Source organism: Conger conger, chromosome 8, assembly GCF_963514075.1.
Source record: "Conger conger chromosome 8, fConCon1.1, whole genome shotgun sequence".
In the NCBI taxonomy this organism is placed as follows: Eukaryota; Metazoa; Chordata; class Actinopteri; order Anguilliformes; family Congridae; genus Conger; species Conger conger.
The window spans coordinates 58,042,670-58,069,171 of record NC_083767.1 but is presented as its reverse complement, the minus strand read 5'-3'; the positions used below and the strand labels follow the sequence as shown (position 1 = coordinate 58,069,171).

At 47.6% G+C, this 26,502-nt stretch overlaps 1 protein-coding gene across 9 annotated transcripts in view; it reads right to left on the bottom strand.

The window, feature by feature from the left end:
- camk2d1 (calcium/calmodulin-dependent protein kinase (CaM kinase) II delta 1) overlaps positions 1–26,502 on the bottom strand; it is a 117,464-nt gene that overhangs the window by 37,158 nt on the left and 53,804 nt on the right. For 5 of the 9 annotated variants that reach the window (XM_061251653.1, XM_061251655.1, XM_061251657.1 and 2 more), the window contains exons 3-6: positions 21,542–21,601; positions 14,798–14,852; positions 6,611–6,676; positions 4,106–4,178 (exon numbers count right to left, since the gene is read on the bottom strand). In XM_061251653.1, coding sequence (XP_061107637.1) covers positions 4,106–4,178; positions 6,611–6,676; positions 14,798–14,852; positions 21,542–21,601 — 254 coding nt within the window. Of the gene's footprint in view, positions 1–3,099; positions 3,173–4,105; positions 4,179–6,610; positions 6,677–14,797; positions 14,853–21,541; positions 21,602–26,502 lie in introns of all 9 variants that reach the window. The other 4 variants (XM_061251654.1, XM_061251656.1, XM_061251660.1 and 1 more) reach the window with 1 other exon arrangement.

The following is a 26,502-nucleotide window of genomic DNA, read 5'->3' as shown; positions in this document are numbered from 1 at the left end:
ACCAATGGCTGCTCTGTCCAAGCCAACGTCCAGCCCACAGAAATTATGACCAAGTGAGACACTGTGCAGCCCAATGAACTACAGCTAAATGAACTAAAGCCCAATACGCTACAGCCAATAGCCAACAAACTACAGCTAAATGAACTAAAGCCCAATACGCTACAGCCTATAGCCAACAAACTACAGCTAAATGAACTAAAGCCCAATACGCTACAGCCAATAGCCAACAAACTACAGCTAAATTAACTAAAGCCCAATACGCTACAGCCAATAGCCAACAAACTACAGCTAAATGAATTAAAGCCCAATACACTACAGCCAATAGCCAACAAAGTACAGCTAAATGAACTAAAGCCCAATACGCTACAGCCTATAGCCAACAAACTACAGCTAAATGAACTAAAGCCAAATACACTACAGTCAATAGCCAACAAACTACAGCTAAATGAACTAAAGCCCAATACACTACAGCCAATAGCCAACAAACTACAGCTAATTGAACTAAAGCCCAATACGCTACAGCCAATAGCCAACAAACTACAGCTAAATGAACTAAAGCCCAAAACACTACAGCCTATAGCCAACAAACTACAGCTAAATGAACTAAAGCCCAAAACACTACAGCCTATAGCCAACAAACTACAGCTAAATGAACTAAAGCCCAATATGCTACAGCCTATAGCCAACAAACTACAGCTAAATGAACTAAAGCCCAATACGCTACAGCCTATAGCCAACAAACTACAGCTAAATGAACTAAAGCCCAATACGCTACAGCCTATAGAACACAGGTGTCAGGAGGGTCCTAGAGGGTTTTTGGGGTTGTTCTCAGCACCTGTGGTTCAATCAAGTCATTGATTGGCTAATTTACTTAATTGTCAGCTGATTGAAAGGAAAAGTTTGACATCCCTGCTATAGAACTACAGGAAGATTAACTACAGCCCAGAGAACAACAACCAAAAGAACTACATCCCAGTGAAATACAGCCTAAAGGCACTACAGTTAAATTAACTACAGCCGAATGAGCCACAACAACCCAGTTAACTACAGCCCCAAAGAACTACAGCCAGATGAACTCTTGAAGTCAAGTTTGAATGTGGTCACAGTAGCATACTTTCAGCCTGGTATTGACAGTGAATATGTTTCACAGCTTCAATTATTCAAATCCAGGTATACATTTATCTGTTCAGAGATTTGCGTCTTCCCGAATGTGTGTGTCATAATGAAAGTAGAGTCCATGTTACGTTGCCAATTCTCGACCCATATAAATCCCCAGGGGTTTGATTTCCTGCCATGGTACAGAAGGAGATGGTCCACTCTTCTTTTTAAAAACCTAATCACTGAATCACACTGCTACTGTGTCAGCTGCGGTCTGTACGTGTATCTACTGTATGTGTGTGTGTGTGAGTGTGAGTCTGTGTGTGTCTGTGTGTGTGTGTGTGTGTGTGTGTATATGTGAGTTTGTGTGTGTGTGTGTGTGTGAGAGAGTGAGCCTGTGTGTGTGTGTGTGTGTGTGTATGTGAGTCTGTGTGTGTGTGTGCATGTTTGTATGTGTGTGCGTGTATGCCTGAGTGTGTGCATCATGCATGTGTATGTATGCACGGGTGTGTGCATGCATGTGGGTGTGTGTGTGTGTGTGTGTGTGTGCGTGAGAGTCTGTGTGTGTGTATATATATGTGAGTCTGTGTGTGCGTGTGTGTGTGAGAGAGTGAGTCTGTGTGTGTGTGTGTGTGTGAGTCTGTGTGTGTGTGTGTGTGTGTGTAAGAGAGTGAGTCTGTGTATGTGTGTGTGTGTGTGTGTGTGCAGGTGTGTGTGTGTGTGTGTGTGTGTGTGTGTGAGAGTCTGTGTGTGTGTGTGTGTGTGTGTGTGTGTGCAGGTGTGTGTGTGTGTGTGAGTCTGTGTGTGTGTGTGTGTGTGTGTGAGTCTGTGTGTGTGTGTGTGTGTGAGTGTGTGCAGGTGTGTGTGTGTGTGTGTGTGTGTGAGTCTGTGTGTGTGTGTGTGTGTAAGAGAGTGAGTCTGTGTGTGTGTGTGTGTGTGTGTGTGTGCAGGTGTGTGTGTGTGTGTGTGTGTGTGTGTGTGAGTCTGTGTGTGTGTGTGTGTGTGAGTGTGTGCAGGTGTGTGTGTGTGTGTGTGTGTGTGCATTCACTATGCAGTGAAACTGAGAGAGAGACCTTGTGTTGTCATTCGTTGCTTGTTTTGTTCTCCTCTTGTTTGTTTAGTCTCTTCGGCAGTGCGGTGTGGCCAATCACAGGCAGAGGCGGAATGCAAACGCAGTGAGATTATTTCAGGAGCATCATGATGTACCCGGCTCATTTGATTAACAAATGTGCGCTCCGGGCCAGTTCGGCAGAGCACAGATCACAAGCGGGTCTTCTGTTCCTGCACTCGCCTAAGAACCGGGCGGGCCTTCAGCCGGGAGTCTGAACGCATGTGGGGTTTGATAGATGTCAGGATCCGGTTCCGCGCGGAAACTGCGTCCCGTTCGGACAGCCGTCTGCCATTCAGGCGCCCACACCTGGGGCAGAATCCACGACCTGTCAGTCTGTCAGAGTCGCTCAATCCGTCAGCCATTCAATCAGTCAGTCAGTCACTGAGAAAATCAACTCATGCACTCATAAACTCATTCAGTCAGTCAGGGTGTCAATCAGAGATGCAGTCCGTCACTCTGACAGACTGATCAAATCGGTCAGTGAAAAAGTGAAATTCAGTCCCATCAGTTAACCTCATTCAGTCAATCAATCAGTCAGTCAGTCAGTCAAAAAGTTGATCAATCAATCAGTCATTCAGTAAATTAGTCAGTCAGTGAGAAAATCAGCAACTAATTCAGTCATAGACTCATTTAGACAGTCAGCAAATCAATCAGTGATTCAGTCAGTCAGTCAGTCAGTCAGAAAGTCAGTCAGTGAGTCTGAAATTCAATCAATCAGAAATCCAATCACTTAACCAGTCAGTCAGTCAGTAAATCAGTCAGTCAGTGAGTGAGTCCGTCGCTGCATATCCTTGCTTGGCCACACGTCCCGTGAGGGCAGACACCGGGATGAAGAGGCCCGGAGGAGGAAGAGGAGGACCCCGACTGGATTCCCCTTGGTCTCGACTCACCTTCAGGTCCCGGTGGACCACGCCCATCTGGTGGCAGTGGAGCACAGCCTCAAGGATCTGCTGAATGCAATGACTGCATGCAAACACCAGGGGGCGCGTGTTAGTGACAAGCTCACACTCACTGTCTGTGCGTCCTCGTTGAGGCCCAGACGGACGGCTGCACGTGACGATAATGAAGCAAGCGGCTTTAGCCCCCAGCACTGCCGGAAGGGGCTGGAACCCCAAGCGGGGGGAGAGCTTTCCCCCGTTCCCCTTCTTTAACAGTCCCATCTGGGGCCTGTGATAATGTCATTTTAGATGTCCAAAGAGATGGACGTGCCTTGGCTTCCCGGACTGATTTGTGTACGATTGAATTATTTTAGAGGCATTCCTCCATGCGTATTAGAGGACTGCCATTTGTGTGCGTGTGTGTGTGTGTGTGTGCGCGCCAATATCTTTTCCACGGTTTGAGACGGGAGCTGTGCTGTGGGCAAAGCCGGTTGCTGTGTCCTCAACATCATCAACATCATCATCATCAGCATCATCATCATCATCGTCAACCTCAGCCACCTCTGAGCCACAACACAGAAGTGGTGTTAACTCTACAAGCTGCTATGAGTTTGACCGCAGGGGTGGGGAGGGGTGAGTTCTGTACCACGGGCTACAGGGCGAGGATACGTCAAGAGGAAACCCCCCCCCACCCCCCCAAAAACAGTGACCCCACCCCAAACCCCCACTCCTTACCCTGACACCCCCCCACCCCACCCCGGGCCCCACCCCCGGAGTCAGGCCTCGAAGCAGCCGTACAGAGCGGACCGGTCGGAGGCTACATGCAACGCGGCCTGGGCTACAGACAGGGAAAGCTCTGCGGCCGCTGTCTTTCCCTCCCGGGCTGCTGCTGGCTCAGTCACTGTCTGTGAGAGGTGGGGTGAGGTGGGTTCGGGCATGGAGCTTGGCGGGAGGAGGGGGGGGGGGGCGGGCGGGCGGGGGGGGGGGTCGAGTTGGCGGTCTATGCATGTGTACTGACCTTCAGGTCCCTGTGCACTATGCCATTTAGGTGACAATGATTAACACTTTCTAGAATCTGCTGAATACAGTGACTGTGGGAGAGACAGGGCGAGAGGCAGGGAAAGAGGACGTCAGAACAGGTGAACACAGAGAGACAGGCAGGAAATGAAACCAACTAAACAAAACAAAACGAAAAAAACAACCAAGAAACAAAACAAAACAACGACAAAACAAAACAAAAAAAAACAACCAAGAAACAAAACAAAACAAAACAACAACAAAACAAAAAACTATAGGTTTTCGAAATGAAAGTCATCACAAATCACAAAGAGATTAAAAGCGCCCCAAATGAACAAAAAAAAAAGCTAAAAACAGGACGGGATCATGGAAGCGAACAGTATTTTGCTAATGAACCTCAGGTGTTTAGGCCAGTAACTGAAAAAAGTCATAATAATTGCTTAAAACCTATTTTGTCATTATACTAAATTGTAAAGCTAACAGAAAAGGCTATCAATTAAATAAATTAGTCATCAGAAAGAGATTTATCTGGAGTAGATAAGGCAAAAGGTGTCTATGGGCTGTTCACAAGGCCCTGAGTGGAGGGGGGCTCTGAAGATAAATGAGGCACTGAGAAGCAAACAGTGTTCAGTAACTGCTGACTTCATCTAGTCTTCTTCTGTAAAATTTATTTTTGTCGTTGCTGTTGGTGTTATAAATCATAATATTCATTATAAATTCTCATCGTACATATTTCTTAAACGATACGCTGTCGGAAGCCAGACCAACACGTTCTTGGCATCTTGGGAGAGTGGAGCAACCAGAACATCTAAAGGAGGAAGTCCGTATGAGCCCTTGGCCTAGGATCTTCAGTTAGTTAGGTGCTATAATAATGGTGGGAGAATCCATCTGGACTCAAACACAGGAACACCCACCCAGACCAAATTCTGAGGTCCAAGGCTGCAGTGCTAACAGTGAGGACGAGCTGGACCTGGGGCCAGAAACCCTGGTCCTGGAGAACCGCAGGGACTGTTGGCTTTTGTTACTCAGCATTTAATTGATTCATGGAAGCAGTTAATTACACGGTTAACTCGCCTCACCCGGATTCTTGGGTGTCCATCGGTTGCTGATTTTAAGGTGAAAACACCTGGACCCGTGGACTCACAGCTCAACCCCAGTTAATAGCGTGACCTCAGGACCTAAGAATTCACTGAGAGGACAGGAAATATACCGGGCTTTGAACCTGCAGAGCACTTCCTCTGAGACTTAGTGCCAATGAACTTCTGCATCACGGCTTTGATGCTAAAGCCCCGCCCTCCCGGCCAGGCCATCTCAGGACACCTGCCCAATCACGCTCGCACAAGCCGCTCTCTCGTCCTGATTGGTCGAGAGCCCGCCCAAGGGAAAGTCAGGACTGTCCGTGACTTTTCCCCTTTCCTCCCATGAATCTCCTCTTTGGCTTGACCGTGGCATCCTCTGTTTATCTTTTCATTGTTCATGCTTAGCATCTTACTGATATGAATTTCGCTTTCATTCACTTCCTGAGTTTTTCTTGAGCTCTGTAGGGACTTCTAAATATTGGTAACGGTTCATTGTGATTATTATTCTCATCGAAATTATTTATTTTGTTGAACATATTTTCTAAAAGTTCAAATCAAATTTGTGATCGATAAGTATTTAAATGTACCCATCTCTGCAAACTACAAAAATGCTCAGGCACTATGAACACATACGTGATATAAAATATAAAAAGTATAAATCAACAAAAGTAGAAACAGGATGAAAGACAGAACCATAGATTAGTTAACACCTCGAGATTTTGCAGCAGAAAACAGATAAGCAGAATAAAGACATTTCAAAATCACAAATCACAAACGATAAACCATTTTCAACAACATGAACTCTGAATGAACGGAGATACATTAACACTGGCCATCAAGACAAACTGGAAAATATCAGACAGCTTTCTACAGACACAGAAGACCTACAGCATGAAAAGCCACAAATGGTGCATTGGAGTGTTCCCAATCCACCGGACCAGCAGTCCCAGTACACAGTGGATATGGTGGTGTGTTTCCACATATTTACTGCGTGTGTACGCAAGTGTGGGTGTGTTTATGTCCTGTATGTGATTAGTGTGTGTGTGTGTGTGAGTGAATAGGTGACCTGTATGCGTGTGCATGTGGATGTGTGTTTGAGCTTGTTTCGGCTGGCTTGCTTGTGTGTGTGCGCGTATGTGTGTGTGTGTGTGTGCGTGCATGTATATTCCCAAGTGTTACTGCAGCCATCCGAGCCTCTGTTTATACACCTCAGTCTACATTTTAGTCATATCCGAGCTACGTTTCTCAAGGGTACAGAGAGGTTAAATCAAGAGTTTCAAAGACTAAGCATTAACTTACTATTGTTCTTGACACTTTAATCTTAAGTTGAAAAAAAAAATGCATTCTAACATTTAGGTTACGTTCAAATAGAATTGATCATGCACTTTACGGAACCTGCGCCCTTAAAAGACCCGGCTATCACTTACCTGGCGTCAGCTTCACTGTAGTATTCTCGGGCCACGATGTCCTCGAACAGCTCCCCGCCCGTGACTCTGAAAACACAGCAGAAAATGAGTCGGATTGGTACCACACTGCAAATTTCAACACTGCGGGAAACCTTCTCCACACACACAATGACGTCTGAATGTGTAGTTCAGAAAAACCAGCCTAACAGCCACAGAGGGATCGCTGCCGCCTACATTTCCCATGGGTGAGTGGGCCTGAGCAGGACACATATTATACCTGTGAGTCATGAGAAAATGAAAGAAAAGGCAACGGACGGACCTCTTTTACCAAGCCACGGAAAAACATGAAAAACCAAAAAGTTATGGATCATATTGCCAGTTACAGCAGATTAATGGCGGTAATCCCCGTGTTCTCATTCTCCTGACGGGCAGAGAAATGTGGGAGATTTACATATTTCATGAAGCAGCGCTCTCAGCAGAAGCCGAGCAGATTGTTGTGTTTGGACGGGGTACAGGAGGAACACATGCGGGCCTCTTGATTTAGACATGACCTCATCGCAGTGTTGCACAGTACAGCCCCGACGCGGCGGCGGTCCAAACGCTCCGGCTACGCGGTCCATCGCACACGCCGTTCTCTCAACATCAGGATCCGAGCGGTCAGCCTCCCGTTCCCATGAACACACCCACCAAACCCACCCCGATCCTACCCCAAGCCCACCACAAACCCGTTCCAAACCTACACGAACATACCCCAAACCCACCCCGATCCTACCCCAAGCCCACCACAAACCCGTTCCAAACCTACACCGAACATACCCCAAACCCACCTCAAACCCGTTCCAAACCTACACCTAACATAACTCTGAACCTCTAAAACCTGCCCCAAATCAACCAAAATCGAATCCAGACCCTCCCAAAACCTACAACAAACAAACCCCAAACCTACCCCAAATCAACCAAAACACCCCAAACCTACCTGAAACCCACCCACCTCAAATACACCCAACAAAATCTCAATCCTACCAAAAACCCCGACCCCAAACCTACAGTATCACAAACCCATTCCCAAGCCCACCTCAAAACTACCCCGAATCAACCAAAATCGAATCCAGATTTCCAGAATCCAGAATCGAATCCCTCCCAAAACCTACAACAAACAAACCCCAAACTCGTTCCAAAATGACCTCAAACCCACCCCAATCCAACCTGAAATCAAATCCAAACCAACCCCAATCCTAAACCACAAAACCCGCTCCAAACCCTTGACCATCCTTGAGACAGCACTTCTCTCTGCTTCCACAAATTTTCAGAGCTCAGCTCCTGCCAGTTCCTCCAGCTCTCTCTCAGCAGCCTCTAATCCAAGCTGACCGTTTTTGGCCCCTCTTTCGGACACCCCTGGCACCTATCCTGCTCTTGTGATTCCCAGGGCATGGCTAGCTTTTGGACGCCACGCTGCTTCTCTGTGGCAAAGGACATCCAAGCAGATGGTTTTCCTATTGCCTGTTACAGTAACTTTCAGCTCAGCTCAACTTAACATTTTCTCCTCTTGAAGACAGACAGCGCCTCGCGGCAACTCGATTATCATATGAACATTTTGCAGTTGCAGTTAGGCAACAATCTACAAGGCACAGAACAGCAAAATGTCATGAAAAGTGACGTTTTCCCCTACAGGACCCAGAGGGAATTTGATTTACTGTACCCTCATTTCCAGGGGGAAAAAGCTTTCAGGCTCGGATAGCGAGCTCGATAGCCTTTGCCTTATGTGATTCGGTGAAATAAAATGCAGCATTTGAAGCAAATCCAAAGGGAGAGGAAGAAAGAAAGAAAGAGATAGAGAGAAATAGAGAAAAGAGAAAGAGATAGAGAGGAGAGACAGGCGAGGGAGAGAAAGAGAGAGAAAGAGATAGAGAGAAATAGAGAAAAGAGAAAGAGATAGAGAGGAGAGACAGGCGAGGGAGAGAAAGAGAGAGAAAGAGATAGAGAGAAATAGAGAAAAGAGAAAAAGAGAGGGGAGAGAGACAGGCGAGGGAGAGAAAGAGAGAGAAAGAGATAGAGAGCAATAGAGAAAAGAGAACAAGAGAGGGGAGAGAGACAGGCGAGGGAGAGAAAGAGAGAGAAGGAGGAGGGAGCGTGGGCTAATGTCTTTCAAAGTGATATTGATTTCCACATCAACAAACAGTTGCGTGATTGGAGGATAATAGAAGTGATGGATAAGGCTTGAGAGAAAAATACACTCCCCTGGACACAAAGGCTAAATTCAGACTGTGTGAAAACATAAGGGCCTGGGCGGCTAGAAGAGTTTCTTTTCCCCCTTTATCTTTAAAAATATATAATCTGTGTATGATGACATTCTCACACTGCTTATGAAATCCAATGGCATTTACAACAATTCTCTGTAAACAGTGTAATAAAGCATCTCTTCACCACACATTCACAATGTAGGACTAGGGTGCCAATGTACTGCACCAGGAAAAACCCAGTCTGGGCAGTTAATGTAAATTATTTAGGATAAAGGATTTAGCCAGTGGGGGGAAATAATGTGTAAATAAAGCCAGTGGTGCCGTATAGGCTTTTACATTCATTAAAGGGATTAACAAAGTGAATTATAGGCCATTCTTCAGGGTGAGTTCGGGTAGCAGAACAAGAGGGCACACATGGAAATTGGCAAAGGAGAAATTCGGTACTGATATTAAGAAGTTATTTTTTCACACAGCGAGTGCTCAATGTGTGGAATAGCTTGCCAGCGCATGTAGTGGAGGCAGAAACACTGGGGGTTTTCAAGACCAGGCTTGATTCGGCATTCAATTTTATTTAGCTTTTAGGCAAACTAGGCAGTAGGTGCACTTAGGGGTAGGAAACGGAGAGCATTGCTGGGCTGAACGGCCTGTTCGCCATTACCTTATGTTATGTTATGTTATGTATAGACCTGTGGTTTTCAACCATTTCAACCAACCATGGGGGGGGGGGGGCATGAGGAGGCTTGAGATTCAACTGTGAACCGTAAACCCAGGGTTTAGGAAAGCATACTGTGCCTTTCAGAACCTCTCCTTGACAAAGGGGCAAAATGGCAGCCCCTTCCTCAGGTCATGCGGGTCTATCGACATCTCACAGTGTGCGCGGTACAGAGAAATTTCTAAGCAGCTCGAGATCTTATTAAAAACGGCCCGGTTACAAGTGGCTAGCTGCATTAGAGAATTACAGGGGATATTTTATGGCATAAAAGCTCAAAGTAATGCCACCCCATGACTAAGCAGGCCTGGGCTTAAGTCAGCTCTGCAAAGGAACCCTTCCTGGGCCAGCCAGCTTCCTGCTGGTAGTGACATTGCTGAACCAATAGAGGACATTCTTCCTTCTGGACCAATAAGAGAAGCCAGGGCCCCAGAGCAGTGAGGGGGACACAGTGCTGTAGGAGATGCTGTCACTGGGATGAGGTATTACACTTCCTCATCAGGCTTTAAAGATCCAAAAGCATTTACTTAAAAAAAAAAGTGGGGTACAAAGTTCATTGTGGATTCCTGATTACATTTCAAAGACAGGACGTCTCAATCTGGACAGCTAATCACCCTCTTTAAAGCCAAGCTGTCCGATGCCTGCCATGTTTCCCCCCATGTTTTCCATCACTATAAATAATAAATGAATTCTCATGGTTGCATAAAGAGTTAAATAAATGCATAAATAAAGGTTATTGAATTGGCGACACGTTCATGTGACCAGGTCTTGGTGTATCCTTGAAGGAGGCAGACGACACAGAAACGGTAAGAAATTGGAGGAGAGAGGAAGCACGGCTTGAGGCAGCTCTCGCACGGGTGAGCAGGTGTTCACAGGAAACAGCCGGGCTCGGCGGAGCAGTTATTATTTCTCTGGTTGAGTAACACAGTGCTGTCAGAGACAGCCAGGAAACTCCAGCAGTGGAGAGCACCAACAGCTAGGGTGACCTGATGACGGGAGAGTAAAATGGGGACAACCAGGTGATGAGGGTGGAGATTGTGATTGTACACTGGGGGCGGGGGTGCGATTGCTATCCTGGCCGTGGCAGCCTGCTCACGGTCCCCTGCCCAGCAGACACAGAGAATATAACGGTAATGCCTTATTTCACAGGCCGTTAGTGACCTAGTACTGAGTAAGTACCAGCTACTTATTAGGATACTATTATTTCAGAGGTAAATGCTATGACTGTAACGTACTTACATCGTTGTTAGACATTGTACTTACCGTTTTTGTTTCATAGTACTTACCACTGAAATCAAAGTACTTACATAGTAATTACACAAGTAGCTTCATACTGTACTTAGTATTAGGGATTTAACAGGCTGTAAAACAATGGGTGATGCCAATACAACAACCCTGTCTAGCAACGCAGGACAAAATCACCTTGTTAACTGTGGTGAATCCACACACCAATACCTTCATACCGCATAGATACTCATGAAGTGGGCTGTAATGTATTCAGGTAAGGGTACAGAGAGACTGATTGTACTATTATGTGCCACTTCTCTTTCCATTTCAAATCTCATCAAAGAAAATGATGGTGAACTGCACACACACACACACACACACACACACACATCCTCACAATAAAGGCATATTAGATTAACAGAGAGGGGAACAGCTGTGCGATGTTAAAAGGCGGTTTTCAGAAATGAGTCTTTAACGCGGACGGGTTGAAGCAGATCCAGCAGCCCTGAGCTCACCTGCAGGCTATTTCAGGGCAGCAGGTGAGAGCAGCCGGCAGACGGAGGTCGAGTTGGAGCAGACAACATGCCATTCCTTGCTGGAATTCCCCCACATAACCTCACCCTATCGCCTCGCAGTCTTATCACGTCGTTTTTTACCCGGCACCTGCACCGTTCGCCCGTTCCTCCGTAGCTCCAGACGTGAGCACTCACATTAAATATTCAAGGTGTTTACTGCACTTGAGAACATAACAGCGAGAGAAAGAATGCGCTGCTGAAAAGCAAGTGGTTATCAGACCAGTCTTATTAGCGAATAAGAGCACCGATGACTCACGATAATGTGCTTACGAGTTGTCAGAACACGGTCAAAATGTGCTGTTTTTCGGTCTGACCGCCGGCCATTCTGAACTGCACAAGCATCACTGAAAAAGCCCACGTGAGTCCACTGAGGATGTTGAACTTGCAGGGCGAGCTGATGAAATGTCACACCTTTTTGACTAGACTGCTCCCACAAGCGACCGCAAGGCCACCGGTGCTGCAACGCCTGGGCGAAAGTTTCATTTACACCCTCGAATGAGCTATCACAAAGCAATCAGCCGGATGGCACTTTCCCTCCTGATCCAGAACTCGGTCTTTATTTCACAAGCTTGTCTGTTGAAGACGCATTGAGGGCAAATTATTACTGACTTTAGACCGATGACACAGTGCCGGACATTGCAGTCAGAACGATAAGCCTAAATGGGTCCAGAATAGCCTCTACGCATCATGAAACATTTTCCTGCTAGGCTCTATCACCACACTAGCAGTCTGTCGTGCCTCAACTAGTCATCTGCAATCTGGGTTAAATACGTAATTGTTTTGGATTCAAATACTCTTCTACACTTCACTCAGCTTGTCTGGTGTATTGGAAGCCATGAAATGCTCTCAAATAGAGCAAGCCCCGCTTTCTGGTCCTCTCGGGTGGCTCAATTGCACCAGGCAAGATCAATAGAGCTCAGAAAAGTCTTTGAATCCAAAACAATTATGTACAGTATTTGACACTGTTCTGTCAATAATGCTTGGGTAAAGATAATTTATCATTTCACAGCACTGAGGAATTGAAATAGGCTCGGTAAAAACAAGTGCAAAATGAAGACTTGGCACTGGGCTAGGCACCTCCTCCGCCCAGTCCGGACCATCCCACGAAGCAAACGCAGTCTGCTCAACGCTGTAAACAAAAACAGTGTGACCACACAGCGGCCTTCACCCTTCACCGCACTCTCTGTCCACCCTGATGGTTCCTCCCGGAAAACCAAGCCACTCCACCACACACCATCATGGTCTGGCGTGGCCTCGTCGATTTCTAGCTACTCCTCTGAAGATGTTTCTGTCCACAAGCACATTCAGACTGGACAGGTACGGACGAGGGGGAATCACTGGGAAGAGGAGAGGCCCTGACCTTTGACCCCTGACTGGTGTACTGTTAAAGGGCGGCCTGTAGCGTAGTGGTTAAGGTAAATGACTGGGACACGCAAGGTCGGTGGTTCAATCCCCGGTGTAGCCACAATAAGATCCGCGCAGCCGTTGGGCCCTTGGGCAAGGCCCTCAACCCTGCATTGCTCCAGGGGATGATTGTCTCCTGCTTAGTCTAATCAACTGTACGTCGCTCTGGATAAGAGCGTCTGCCAAATGCCAATAATGTAATGAAATGTGTACGTATAGGCATGTGCAGTACAGTGGGGGGGGGCAACCACTCCACTGAGGTCTAAGCCACTAGATTGAGGATGGGATGTTGGGAAAATGAGATTCAGCCCGCGGTCGCACAACAACTCGCCTTTTACATTTTCGTTTCTTCGGTAATCTGTGTCTGAAAGGAAAATGGAAACCCCTTCTGCACAGGGGATCGGCTGCAGACTGAAAGCCACAGTATCGCTATGAAGGGCTGCCTTGTCACCGCACAACCAATGCGGTTTTCATGGGGATAAGCCGCGTAGCACAAAACTCACAACCATAAGACTTTGTTTGACCTGCAGGGCTGTATTTTGCATGCCACAAACCAGACACAAAACCACCAATAAGAGTGCTTCGGCATCTTGCGAGACAAAGGACCCAGTGAGGTCCTGCAGGTTAGCTTGTGTAGGTTAGCTCCTGTAGGCTAGCACCTGTCGGTTTTCTCCTGTAGGTTAGCTCCTGTAGGCTAGCTCCTGTCGGTTTTCTGCTGTAGGTTAGCTCCTGTAGGTTAGCTCCTGTAGGCTAGCTTGTGTAGGTTAGCTCCTGTAGGCTAGCTGCTGTAGGTTAACTCCTGTAGGCTAGCTCCTGTAGGTTAGCTCCTGTAGGCTAGCTTGTGTAGGTTAGCTCCTCTAGGCTAGCTGCTGTAAGTTAGCTCCTGTAGGTTAGCTCCTGTTGGTCAGATCCTGTAGGTTAGCTCCTGTCGGTTAGCTCCTGTAGGGGCCTCCTGTAGGCTAGCTGCTGTAAGCTAGCTCCTGTAGGGAGCTCCTGTATGTTAGCTTCTATAGGTTGGCTCCTGTAAGCTTTCTCCAGCCAGCTCAACATGGTTCCCTGCCCCCCCCCCCGGTTGGCCGTGATTGCATTAGCGATGCGATGCTCGCTGGAGCGCAAGACACGCGACCCGCTGCAAGGACTTTTCAGCAGGGACGCGGCCACCTGAACCCAGGGCGCGTTTATTTGTGCAATCGGCTTACGGACGACAAACATTGCGTCGCACACGTCCACAGAGACGGAAACAGTCCATAAATGTCACTCTGAAGCTAACTCCCGCTTGAGGGTGCAATCGAGAGAGAGTAATGGGAAGCAGGCCGGTTGACCATTCAGGACCCGTTTGAAATGTAAATCGTGCAGGAAAGGTGAAAAATAAAATAAAAATAATTGACTAAAACAAGTACAATGGATACCTGATATTCATCTCATCACTGAGAACTAACTAGAACATTCTCGACCGCCACACCTGGGATGTTATTTGGTGACACTTTACAGTTAGGTTACATGAATTGGCATTAACTAATGTAGTTGTTAACATTGATTAATAATCTGCAAACACATTAATTAAGTATGTTATTAACTTTTTATTAAATTAATTAATGTATTTGTTACCTACAAACTAATGTAAAAGTTACATGCATATGTATAAATTAGCAAACAATAGGTTTTTTTAGGTGTTTTTTTTCATTACAAGATGAATTGGCATTGTAGTTGTTAACATGAATTAATGATGTGCAAATACATGAACAAAGCTGTACACATTAACCTCTCAGTAGCTAATTAGTTAATAACTGCATTTGGTCTTGACAATTCATGTAACCTTATTGTAAGAGTTATTTTACATTTTCTTAGCAATGTTATCTTTAAATGCAGGATTACAGCATATTTCATCAATGCTTTCTAGTCAGATCTTTGCAAAAATTCTAGCCAGCTGGATACAGAGGAAGTACCAAGGTAACCTTCCATGATATCAAAAACCCATGCTTCAAAGAGGCAATTTTAAGTGGTCACACAACAAGGAAAAAAGGGATTGAAAACCACTGAAGAGTTTACTTACAAGTCAAAGACTAGGTAGTGGAAGCCCTCCTCTGATATGCTGTCGTGAAGCCTCACTGTGGAGAGAAACAGCAGCCATTAGACATTCAGCGCTCAGCTCCCGCACCACTTATATTTGCTTTCTAAAGCCAGGCTACAGCGCTGAAAGAGTAGGGAGAAAATCTCATTTATAACACGCATTACATTGATTTAAACTCTCCAAGCTGCCAGATCCCTCGATTCACCCCCATAATTCACCACCGAGAGAACAAACGCAATATTATTCCCACTGAACACACTGTATGGGCAAGGGAGGGAGACAAATATATTGATTTTAGCTTCGTAAAGGACATTAAAACGTCCAAGTTTATGGATGGCCATGAAGATACGCGCTGGCACCCAGTATTAAACAGATACTCATTTGGAAAAATGCATATTATAAGAGTGAGATACAGTGCAGGTAATAGCGCTCTTTATAGGGGGATATAATTCAGTCCTGCATCCAGCAGGCTTGCATACTCCTCATTTACACTCTCCCTCCCTTCCATGGGGCGACATGGCTCAGGCAGTAAGAGCAGTCATCTCATTGGCTCAGGCAGTAAGAGCAGTCGTCTCATTGGCTCAGGCAGTAAGAGCAGTCGTCTCATTGGCTCAGGCAGTAAGAGCAGTCGTCTGGCAGTTGGAGGGTTGCCGGTTCGATCCCCCATCTTGGGCTGTGCCGAAGTGTCCCTGAGCAAGACACCTAACCCCCAAATGCTCCTGACGAGCTGGTTGGTACCTTGCATGGCAGCCAATCGCCGTTGGTGTGTGAGTGTGTGTGTGAATGGGTGAATGAGAAGCATCAATTGCACAGCGCTTTGGATAAAAGCGCAATATAAATGCCAACCATCTACCATTTTACCATTTACCACACCAGTCCCTTCATACACGCTCTATGGCTGCTTCAGTTCACTGCAGAACTGTTGTCCCATGGCCCTGCTGAACACTGGGTTAAAACTCTGGCATGCTTGATCTCAGGCCTGCTGTCTCCTTACTGTACCTTACCTCGGTCGGGGTAGCGTGAGCCAGCGTCGTTCTCCACTGGATAACTGTCTTTCCTATGCATCATAAAGCTCGATCATTCTCAGCCTCAATCTCTCGGACATTAATTAAACCCACGCAGACACTGTGTTTTCCCTCAGGTCATGGGCGGTAAAAACTCCCCCTGCGCTGTAGCACTGCATCTTGCAAATGACTAATATCTTTCCACAATAATCATTTTTACCATAACAATACGTAATCAACTGGTCGTCACCCTGAACAGTTACAATACACGATGAACCATATGAATTGCTATTTTAAACTTTGGTTTTCAATATTTCCAATGCAATTTTCCATTCTTGTTTTTGTACGATATCAGATATAAAGTATTCATGCATTCTAGCCGACTTTGACTGACATTGATATTGATAATAAACAGAACTGGCAGGGAAGCGCCTGCTACCTGACACAATCACATTCTGTACATTACGCTCAAGCGAATGTCTTCGCAATATGCTGTGCTACACGGTTGCCAAGGTCACAGGTTGAAATAATCAATTAGCTGCGTAGTAGCCGTGTGATTGAAGACAGGCACACAATTTCCGGACCGATATCTGCCCTTTATGATCCTGTGTGTGCGTGCGTTTGCGTATGTGTGTGTGTGTGTGTGTGCGCGTGAGAGAGAGAAGAGAGAAGGACACACAGAGAAAGAGAGAGAGCAACAGAGGAAGGAATTCCCTTTTTAGGATTCCCCCAGCTATGATTCAGCCTATCATCTATCTTCATTGTGACAGACAGCCGGTATCCCCATCTCCTCTCCAGCGCCATGACGACCTTAAAGCAACAGGACCCTCTGGAGAAGAGATCCCAGGGGAGCGTGCGTAACGTCTAAATGAGATAATCGTTACGTCTGAATCCGCTTGCACAGCTCTGATCTGACAGGGAGTGGGTGTTCTCACGAGCCCGTAGGGCAGATCTTTCTGCAAACCACTTCTGGGTAGCGCAAATAAATATTTGTGACAACATTCCATAGAAACAGAGGGCAGCAAACATAAAGGAGCCACACACCTGAAGAATGTACAGTATGCTTTCAAGTGAACAGAAAAAGCACTCAAATATTACTGGGATACCACAACAAATATTCAAGGTGCGGAAGAAGGTTGAGATTACAGATGGAGGCAAATGGACTGACAAACTCCTGAATCATACCTCAACTTTCAGCTGAAAAGCGACAAGATTTTGATGTCATCGCAAATCCACATGATGTCAGAGCTACCCCAAGACAAGGCTATTTCGGCAAGACTAGTGTTGAAGCCAGAAAAAGCACAGCTCCCATATAAACCACTCTCACACAATCCACTACATCTCCCCCATAGCGCAAAATAGCACAAGATGACAGCACAATAAGTGTCAGGTAATTAAAAATGAATCCCCGCTTTCCAGAACAATCTAAAAATAAAAAAAACACACACATCGCGCTCGAGCTTCGCGTCTCCACTCTTACGAGAACACGAGTGAGGGACGGGGAAGGAGGGGGGAAAAAAAAAACCCCGCAGAAACACCGCGAAAAAGTGCACCCTGTCCCCCCCACCCCCCGCCCCATCCGCTCGCCCCCTGAATCCTCTCCCTGAGAAAGGAGGGCGATGGAGCGGCAGCCTGGCTGAAACGCTGCCATTAGCGAGGGGCTAATTACAGTCGGAGGGCCCCTCTCCCTCAGCCGAGCGAGTGTGGGCGGGCGGCGGCCCCCCGCGGACCGCCCTTTACTGCCAGGCCCGCGGGGACGCTTCGCCCGATCCAACGTCTCCGCCACATTTGTTCTTTCCTCTCCTTCAAAACGGGGGGAAAGTGACACAAAACGGCCAGCAGCACTGGAGGGGAGGTTTTGGGGGAGGCACGGGGGAGTGAGAAACTACACTATCTCTGTCGATCTCACTCTACTTCTATCTCACTTTCGTTCTTTCTCTCTCTCTCTCCTCGGCGTGCAGCGTAGTGCCTAAGGCACGTGACTGGGACCCGCAAGGTCGGTGGTTCTAATCCCGGTGTAGCGACAATAAGATCCGCACAGCCGTTGGGCCCTTGAGCAAGGCCCTTAACCCTGCATTGCTCCAGGGGAGGACTGTCTCCTGCTTAGTCTAATCAACTGTACGTCGCTCTGGATAAGAGAGTCCGCCAAACGCCATTAATGCAATGTCCTCTCCAAAGGCACAGATGGACAGGTGCTCAGAAGGCACTGATTTCTCGTTCCCGTTGTCGTGACAACGACTCAGACTTCGCCGCCGAGCCGCCAGCGGCCAGCGGACGCTGAGGAGGGAGGTCGCAGGTGCTGGAGCAGTTTGCATTTTAAACGCCCAGGTGAGGCACACGCTGCACGGAGCGGCAGTCGGACGGCCGGCAACATCGCCCGTCGGGCTCCCTGCGGTCCGCCGTGTCGCCTGGCATTTGCACGCGCCGGCGTGGAGGCAGCGGCTATGACATCACTGCTCCCGCACGCTTCTTTCCGCCCCACTTACACCGGGCCCCCGCCCGCTCCAGGCCCCCTTCCTGATCCCTCCACAGCCGGCCATCCAATCAGAAGAGGGCAGGGGGACCGGGATGGGCAGTTGATAGCCCGGTTGCCCGGGGGATGTGCGCTAGCATTTCAGAATTCTGAATAACACAGGCCAATAAAGGCCACATGCTACCACGACACTAGTAGCAGGGAATGTGCAGTCTCTGTAAGGCGTGCGCTCTTTCATTCCGCCTGATGTTCATTTCCTCACACATAGGAACAGAAACAGTTCATGGAGTGTGTTCTGAGGACAGCGTTAGATGTGATTGGTTCTATCAGGCCCAATCAAAAAATTGAGGAGGTGGAGTCACCGTTGAACATGCCTGAACAATAGCCCATAGTATGCTGAAATAGCAGGTGTGGCTTCTACAGATTAAGCGTGACGGTCTCTGATGCATAACCTGAGTTTGAGGCTTACCAGGTCCTGTCCTTTTCTCTTTGCTTCTGTCACTTATAAATAAATATATAAATAAAATATGATATTTCTATACGATATAGTCCAGCGGGTTTGGGGAAAGGCAATCTTAATTTATCATATTCTGTTAATTACGTTAATTACTTTTCATTTCAGTGATGTCTTTTGTCTAACAAAATAGAACAAGCATAATATAGGTCTTAATGGAAGATCAGGTTTGCCCCCCCTACTGCAAATACTACTCCTTTCTTGATTGGGCACCTGATAGAACCAATCACATCTAATGCTGCCCTCAGAACACAATAAATAAAACTCCTATGTCCCATTCTCTCACTCATCAGTTAATTTACTCTCTTCATCTGTCTTAATAACGTGAAGCTGTCACCACAGGATTTGCATTAAATATGCATATGTTCAGTGGAGTTAAATTCTCCTTGTAACCTAATATAAAATAATTGATTAAGAGTTCCAGATGCTGAGCTGTTATGATTAGCCAATAAATGAATAAAATGCATTTCCTGCATTCCTCTGGAGGAAGCCAGTGTGTGCAATTGTGCTAAATAATCTCAGCCAAGGAATCTTAGGTATGCTCAGCTGTTAAAAAAGATACTTTGGGAGTGACAAACTTCAACCTAAATACAGAGTACCTAAAATAATTATTTGTATTGTATGGCGGTACTGTATTATGTGCGTGTTTGTTTGTGTTCTTATGTGTGCGTCTGTGTTTCTATATGTGTGCGTGTGTGTGTGTGTGTGTGTGTACGCGCACCCACTCACATGGATGGGTGTGTTCAGAGGTGCGTTGGTCACGTTGCATGGGTTTGTCAGACTGAGGTTGAGCCCATATCCCAGGAGGACATGTTCAGACCTGCCTGCCCAGTCTGCTGGCTAAGGTCTTCAAGGACTTAATGAAGACATTTAGTTTAGACACAAGAGCATCTTCATCCATCTCCATCCTTGTGTTGTGTCACATCCCACTTAAGGCTCTCTTAAGGCCAGTTCAGCCGAAAGACGGGTGATGTGTTGAAACCGTTTCAGAATTCTGCAGATTGCCACAGTGCAAACTACCCCGTCTCAGAATGTCTGATGCCGGCAATTGGCCAATTAATTAATCTAATTGCAGCTGGAAAGTTGCTAGCTACATTTATATAGCCAATCAGCATGCAGTAGAGTGTGAACACAGCAATGGCAGTAGAGCTCAGGGTAAAGATGAAGTGAAGAAACAATAGCAAATCGAGGTCCATGGCCAGCTCCAAGCTCTAGATCTGGAGCTCTTATGTTCACAAAGTCTTGCTGTTATTAGGTATTGCTGCTATAGCCAGCATTTCGCAATAGCGACTACTTTCACGAATCCTCGCTATATCAACCTAGATATTTGCCAGATGAGTATCGCAACCAACAAGGAAGTAGACCAGGAAGTGGAGAGACCGTAAACAACATCTCGTTGCTTTGACGTGAACGGGTCGGTTTTAGATTGTTGCAAACCATGGTTTTCAAGGTCCTTTTACAAAGACACGCCAGAGACAGCTTGTCTTGTAGCAAATCTTCTATGTGAACTGGCCTTTATTGGCCTGACTGTGCGAGGCCTGGCCAATGGCAGAGCGGACACACATGGGATTATGACATAACACAAACAGAGGGACTGGGGGAGGGGTTGTGTCACAGTTCTGCCATTCACACAGCTGGCATGGGGGGGGGGGGGGGGGGGGTCAAGGGGCAGGGCAGGAGGGCAGATGAGCATGACCCAGACAGGAATAAAGCAGTGATATAAGGCAGTATTGATAGTACACCCTTATTAAAAATCACAATTTCAACATTTGAATTTAACATTTTCACATGTGATATAAAAATTTAAATATCCACAGGTGAACTAGACATTTATACCTGTGATTGGCTTTGAATGAAGGCAAAATAATAATAATTATTATCTTTATTTTTATAGTTCACATGTGTACTCTACAAATGTTGGGTGTTCACAAGGGCAGAAACCAAACATGACCATCACCAATCAAGGAGTATGTTGGTAAAAAGAACCAGAACAATGTTGAAGGTGATTGGCAGATACCTTTGGGCTATACTTCCAGAATACCTTGCAGTACCTAAACAGTATAGCCAGAAGGTATTCACCGATTACTGTTGCCATTGTCCTATTTGTTGCTATGGCAGTGTAGCATAATTGTTAGGTTACTAGGCTCGCAAATATGCCATTGTTTAGTCAGAATTTACTTTTAGAAATAGGCAGCTGTATAAATGGACTTTATGTAAACAATATGCAGTAAGCTGTAAGTCCTCTGGATAAGAGCATCTGTGAAAGGCCTTAAATGTAATTGTAAATATTATATAACGCATTCTGTGATAGGTGGAGCTCCTCACTGGTTTCTGAGTGAAATGCGAGAGGACCAATATTCAAGCCCGACTGCATTAGGCCTGGATCCAGGGAGGAATTATGGACTTGAGAGTGAAGTAAAAAAAACTTTTAAAAAAACCTACTCTTAAAAGAGTTCATAAAGCTATGTGTGCCTTTCCATTGCATGCACTGTGCGACACGTCTTCATGAGGGCGAGTTACACAACACAGTGAGAGTGAGAGTGATGCACACAGGCTCTAAGTCAGACCGACAGGAAGACCCATGAGTCTCCTTCACTGGACCTACTGAAGTAATCAGGGGTCCACTCGCTGGCACCCCTCACCCAGTTACACCCCCCCCCATTAGGCTGCTCCCACGTGATGATTGACGGACTGACAGGTGTCAGCCGCGAGGTGACAGGCAGACCCTGACGTACCGATGTTGTGGTGCTTCAGCAGGCGACAGATCCGAGCCTCGCGCTCCAGCTTCTGGTGATCTGGGGAGATAAAAACAGACAGGGCGCCGGTGTGAATACATACGCAGGGACAGGCGCCGGTGTGAATACATAAGCAGGGACTTCCACACACAACAGGAGCGCAGGAGGACTGTCAATTTCAGACCGACTGATAAGTGGAAAAAAGTCATCCAAAAATATATGAATTGCTACCAACAAGTCCAAGCCACCAAATATTTTATTGACAGTTAGACCTCAAATCGGTCAGAGAGGGCAGTTTTTTGTAGGTACCCTGGTGTAAAATCCAGCTATGACCAGCTTGAAATACCAGCTACCAGCCGTTTCAAAACACAGCTTGAACTGGTAAAGCCACGTTGAGTATGGAGCTGGTCTAACTGGTCAACCAGCTACAGTACATCAGTTTCAAAACGTAGCTTGAGCTGTTTTATTCAGCGGGGTAGGAAAGTGGTTACATCATGACTTGGCGTAGATCAGCCTTGCAGCCGCGACAAGGGTTGACAAATTGTTTGGGGGAAGAGGTCATCTCTGCGCTCCTTCAACGCAACCTAAGAGCAGAATGAGCTAACCTGCTCACATTCTCCTCACCAAGTTAAATTCAGCTTACCAGGACACTACTGTGACCTGTGACTGAAAACCGGTTGGTGCTAATTATGTACCAGAACAAAGTGAAAAAAAAACACCTTCCTGTGGTTCATGTTTCACCAATTGAGCAACATTTCCCTGCCGCGTGCGTTTCAGACTTCATTATGGATCTGTTTTGTGATGTGCGATTTCAGCATGATTTCCATCTAAGGCCCCAGTAGGGGCTCACGTTGGACACAGAGTGGGGTGTATTGCTGTGTGTGTACATCAGTGAGTGTGTGTGTGTGTGTATGTGTGTGTGTGTGCATGTGTGTATATGCGTGTACAGTAAGTGCATCCATGTGTGTATGCGTGCGTGTGTATGCGTGTGTGTGTGTGTGTGTGTGTGTGTGTGTGTGGGCATGTGTGTGTGTCTGCCTGTGAGAGCGTTTGCACGTGTGGACCTGTGTATGTATATGTGTGTATGTGTGTGTGTGTGTGCACGTGTGTGTGTGTGTGTGTGTGCGTGTGTGTGTGTGTGTGTGTGTGGGCATGTGTGTGTGTCTGCCTGTGAGTGCGTTTGCACGTGTGGACCTGTGTATGTATATGTGTGTGTGTGTGTGTGTGTATGCGTGTGTGCACGTGTGTGTGTGTGTGTGTGCGTGTCTGCCTGTGAGTGCGTTTGCACGTGTGGACCTGTGTATGTATATGTGTGTGTGTGTGTGTGTGTGTGTATGCGTGTGTGTATGCGTGTGTGTGTGTATGTGTGTGTGTGTGTATGCGTGTGTGTGTGTGTGTGTGTGTGTGTATGTGTGTGTGTGTGTGTACAGTATGTGCGCTGTGTGTGGTGTAGTAAAGACAGGGGAGCTCCAGAAGGCTCAGGCCTGGATTTACGCCCAGCTTCTCCTTGTTTGCACTCTCTCTCACGAGGGGGAACAGAAGGCACGTGCCCGCGGTGGATGACAGCGTGTTCTGCCCCAAACAGGGCGGGGAGGACTGCTCACCCTCACCTGGGAACCACGCCCGCTCCAGAGATGCCTCACCCAGCACTGGCCCTAACTGACATGGGCTCAACCTCCCCTGGGTGAGACAATAGCACCAGGGGGCATTATGAATCAGTAACTGAGCTGATTCCAAGCAAAGGTACCGTGACACACTAAAGTCTCTGGACTAAACAACGCGCCCAGAGAACGATGCCAGACTTCACCCTTGAGCCTTCTGGAGGTGTTGTGGGCCTAAGTCATTGAAACACCAGTGAAGGAAGGAACCACCCCTACAATATGCTATCATTAGCACCACGTTGGTTGGTTTGTAATGTAAAATGGTTGATCATTGCTTGGTTATTTGGTTGGTATGAACCACGCCAGATTAGGAACATCAAAAGGCAAATTGTAAATGACTGCATTTATATAGCGCCTTTATCCAAAGCGCTGTACAATTGATGCTTCTCATTCACCCATTCATACACACACTCACACACCAACGGTGATTGGCTGCCATGCAAGGCCCCGACCAGCTCGTCAGGAGCATTTGGGGGTTAGGTGTCTTGCTCAGGGACACTTCGACACAGCCCGGGCGGGGGATCGAACCGGCAACCCTCCGACTGCCAGACGACTGCTCTTACTGCCTGAGCCAATGAGACGACTGCTCTTACTGCCTGAGCCAATGAGACGATTGCTCTTACTGCCTGAGCCAATGAGACGATTGCTCTTACTGCCTGAGCCAATGAGACGATTGCTCTTACTGCCTGAGCCAATGAGACGATTGCTCTTACTGCCTGAGCCAATGAGACGACTGCTCTTACTGCCTGAGCCAATGAGACGACTGCTCTTACTGCCTGAGCCAATGAGACGACTGCTCTTACTGCCTGAGCCAATGAGATGATTGCTCTTACTGCCTGAGCCAATGTCGCCCCACATCTGAGCTGCACAGCCCCCTGATAATGAGCCAATGAAAGTTGTATCCTGTGTAATGTGTCCCTGCAGCTGAAGCCTGGCTGTCTGCAGCCCCCGCACACACAGGGCTCATTCATAGTCCTGTCAGGAGCGTACGCTGGGAGAAGCCTGAGGCACACGGAGGACGGACAGCTTAGCGCACCTGTCTGTTTATTTACGGCCTTAACTGCTCATCATGAAGTGACGATTCAGGGTCAGCGCGCAGACGTGGGTGCCTGCAGGGGGCGCCAGTGCTGGACCCCGGGGTGACATCGTTACGGAAACAGGCCCCAGCAGCACACGGGCCAGAGTCCTGACATCACAGCGGCTTCCTGTCTCCATCAGTCACTCAGTCACTCTCGCACAAGCACACCGCCGTCGACTGCCCAGCCGGCTTTGATCCACGTCCAGCGCCCACATTTCTATCAGCAGGCCAATGGCTGCTAATTGCCAGCCCGGGGGAGATTAACCCGACATTGTCCAGCAGCAAAGCAACAATGAAAAAGACCTTCATCTGTTTTGCTCGTTGGCAAATGATATGTGACCAAATTTAACGGCTTTTCCATTGTGCCAATCTCTGGCCAAAATAGGCTGCTGACTCAGACTGATGAGGTTTGGTATTGTAGAAGAACACTGTAAAATAGTCACGTGTTCTCCTGTAGTACTGTGCACGGACTCTAGGGTGTAAAATAGTCACTGGTTCTCCTGTAGCAGTACGTAGTCTGTATGGTGTAAAATAGTCACCTGCCCTCCTGGCTGATTGATGAAGGAGAAATTCATCCAAATTATAGTCCACTACTCTGTGTGGCCTGTGGAGTGTAAAATAGCCACTGGCTCTCCCGTAGGACTGTGTCGTTTGTACGGTGTAAAATAGTCCCTATATCTCTAGCTTCAGTGATCCGTGTACAATTATGGATGGCAGCGCTCTGTCTGAGAGCAACAGAATGATTTGTTATTCCAGCAGAAGAAGAATTGGCAAAAACAAAAGCTTTCTCATGTAGTATCCTGAAGGGCACAGCTGCTGAACCAAAAACACAGGAATCAAGTGAAAAGCAGAACACAGCTCTTGGAGCGACCTGACAAGGACACCCAAAAAAAACAAAACATCTCCCCTGCTACGGTTACGTTTCCTCAAAACCGCCGCTTTAACCGCCGAAATCGGGGCGCGCGGTGAATTATTTATCGCCGGCAAATTCAGCCGGCCGGGTGAGGCTGAACGGGGGGGGTGGGGGGTGGGGGGACCGAGTTCCCGAATTAATCAGAGACGGATTCCGGCTTTTCCCCCCGAGGACCGCGATAAAAATTCACCTGCCGTGCGAGGATCGATACTCATGCATCATTCACCGGCCCGCTGGGCGCGCACGCGGAGGGCGTTCCCGGAGCGCCAACGCGCGGAGCGCTAACGCGCGCCACCCCGCAGGAACGCCTTTAATATTTGATAAATGATATTAGCATAGCCACACGCTACGCCGCGGAGGTGTGCTCGCGAGGCGGCCGGCCGAGGCCGGGGGCTCGGGGAGAAAGGTCAGGGGGAGACGGTGAATTAAACATGCCAAGGACGCGTGTGGACGGGCCCGGTTACTCCTGCCGGCGGGTGGCTGTGAGGGGGGGGGGGCGTGCGCTCTGTGTCCTGTCCTGACTCAAACAGAGAGGAGGAGAGAGGAGAGAGAGGGGAGAGAGGGGAGAGAGAGGAGAGAGAGGAGAGAGAGGAGAGAGGAGAGAGGGGAGAGAGTGAGAGAGGAGAGAGAGAGAGGAGAGAGGGAGAGAGAGGAGAGAGAGGAGAGAGGAGAGAGGGGAGAGAGTGAGAGAGGAGAGAGAGAGAGGAGAGAGGGAGAGAGAGAGAGGAGAGAGAGGAGAGAGAGGGGAGAGAGAGAGAGAGAGTGAGAGAGGAGAGAGAGGAGAGAGAGGAGAGAGAGAGAGATAGGAGATAGAGGAGAGAGAGAGTGAGAGAGGAGAGAGAGAGAGGAGAGAGAGAGAGAGAGTGAGAGAGGAGAGGGCCACCAGCAGCCAGCTGAATTCACGGCTCACCCCGGCCTGGGTTTGGGCTGCTGTGCTCTTGAGAGGAACCTTTGATTATAATCACACAGCCGTAGTGAGACAGGTACACTGTGTACACACAGAAGAGCACCACTCAGGGCTGAGACCTTGACTGTCTTTCAGCCTGGAGTCCCAGCGAGTAACATGTTCACATGTATGCATGCGCACACGCGTGCACGCACACACACACGCACACACACACACACCCTGTGCCTCTCTTCTAGGACTCCTCAACCAAGCACAACGGGGATTTTGTCGCATAACGCCATCAGAACCAAACCCACACTATACCCCTCTACCTACCCTTTCTCTGAATATCGCCCTTATCTGTTTTTCCCATTTGCCCCAGTACTTCCCCTATCTCTCATTGCCCCGCCCCTTTCTACTCAA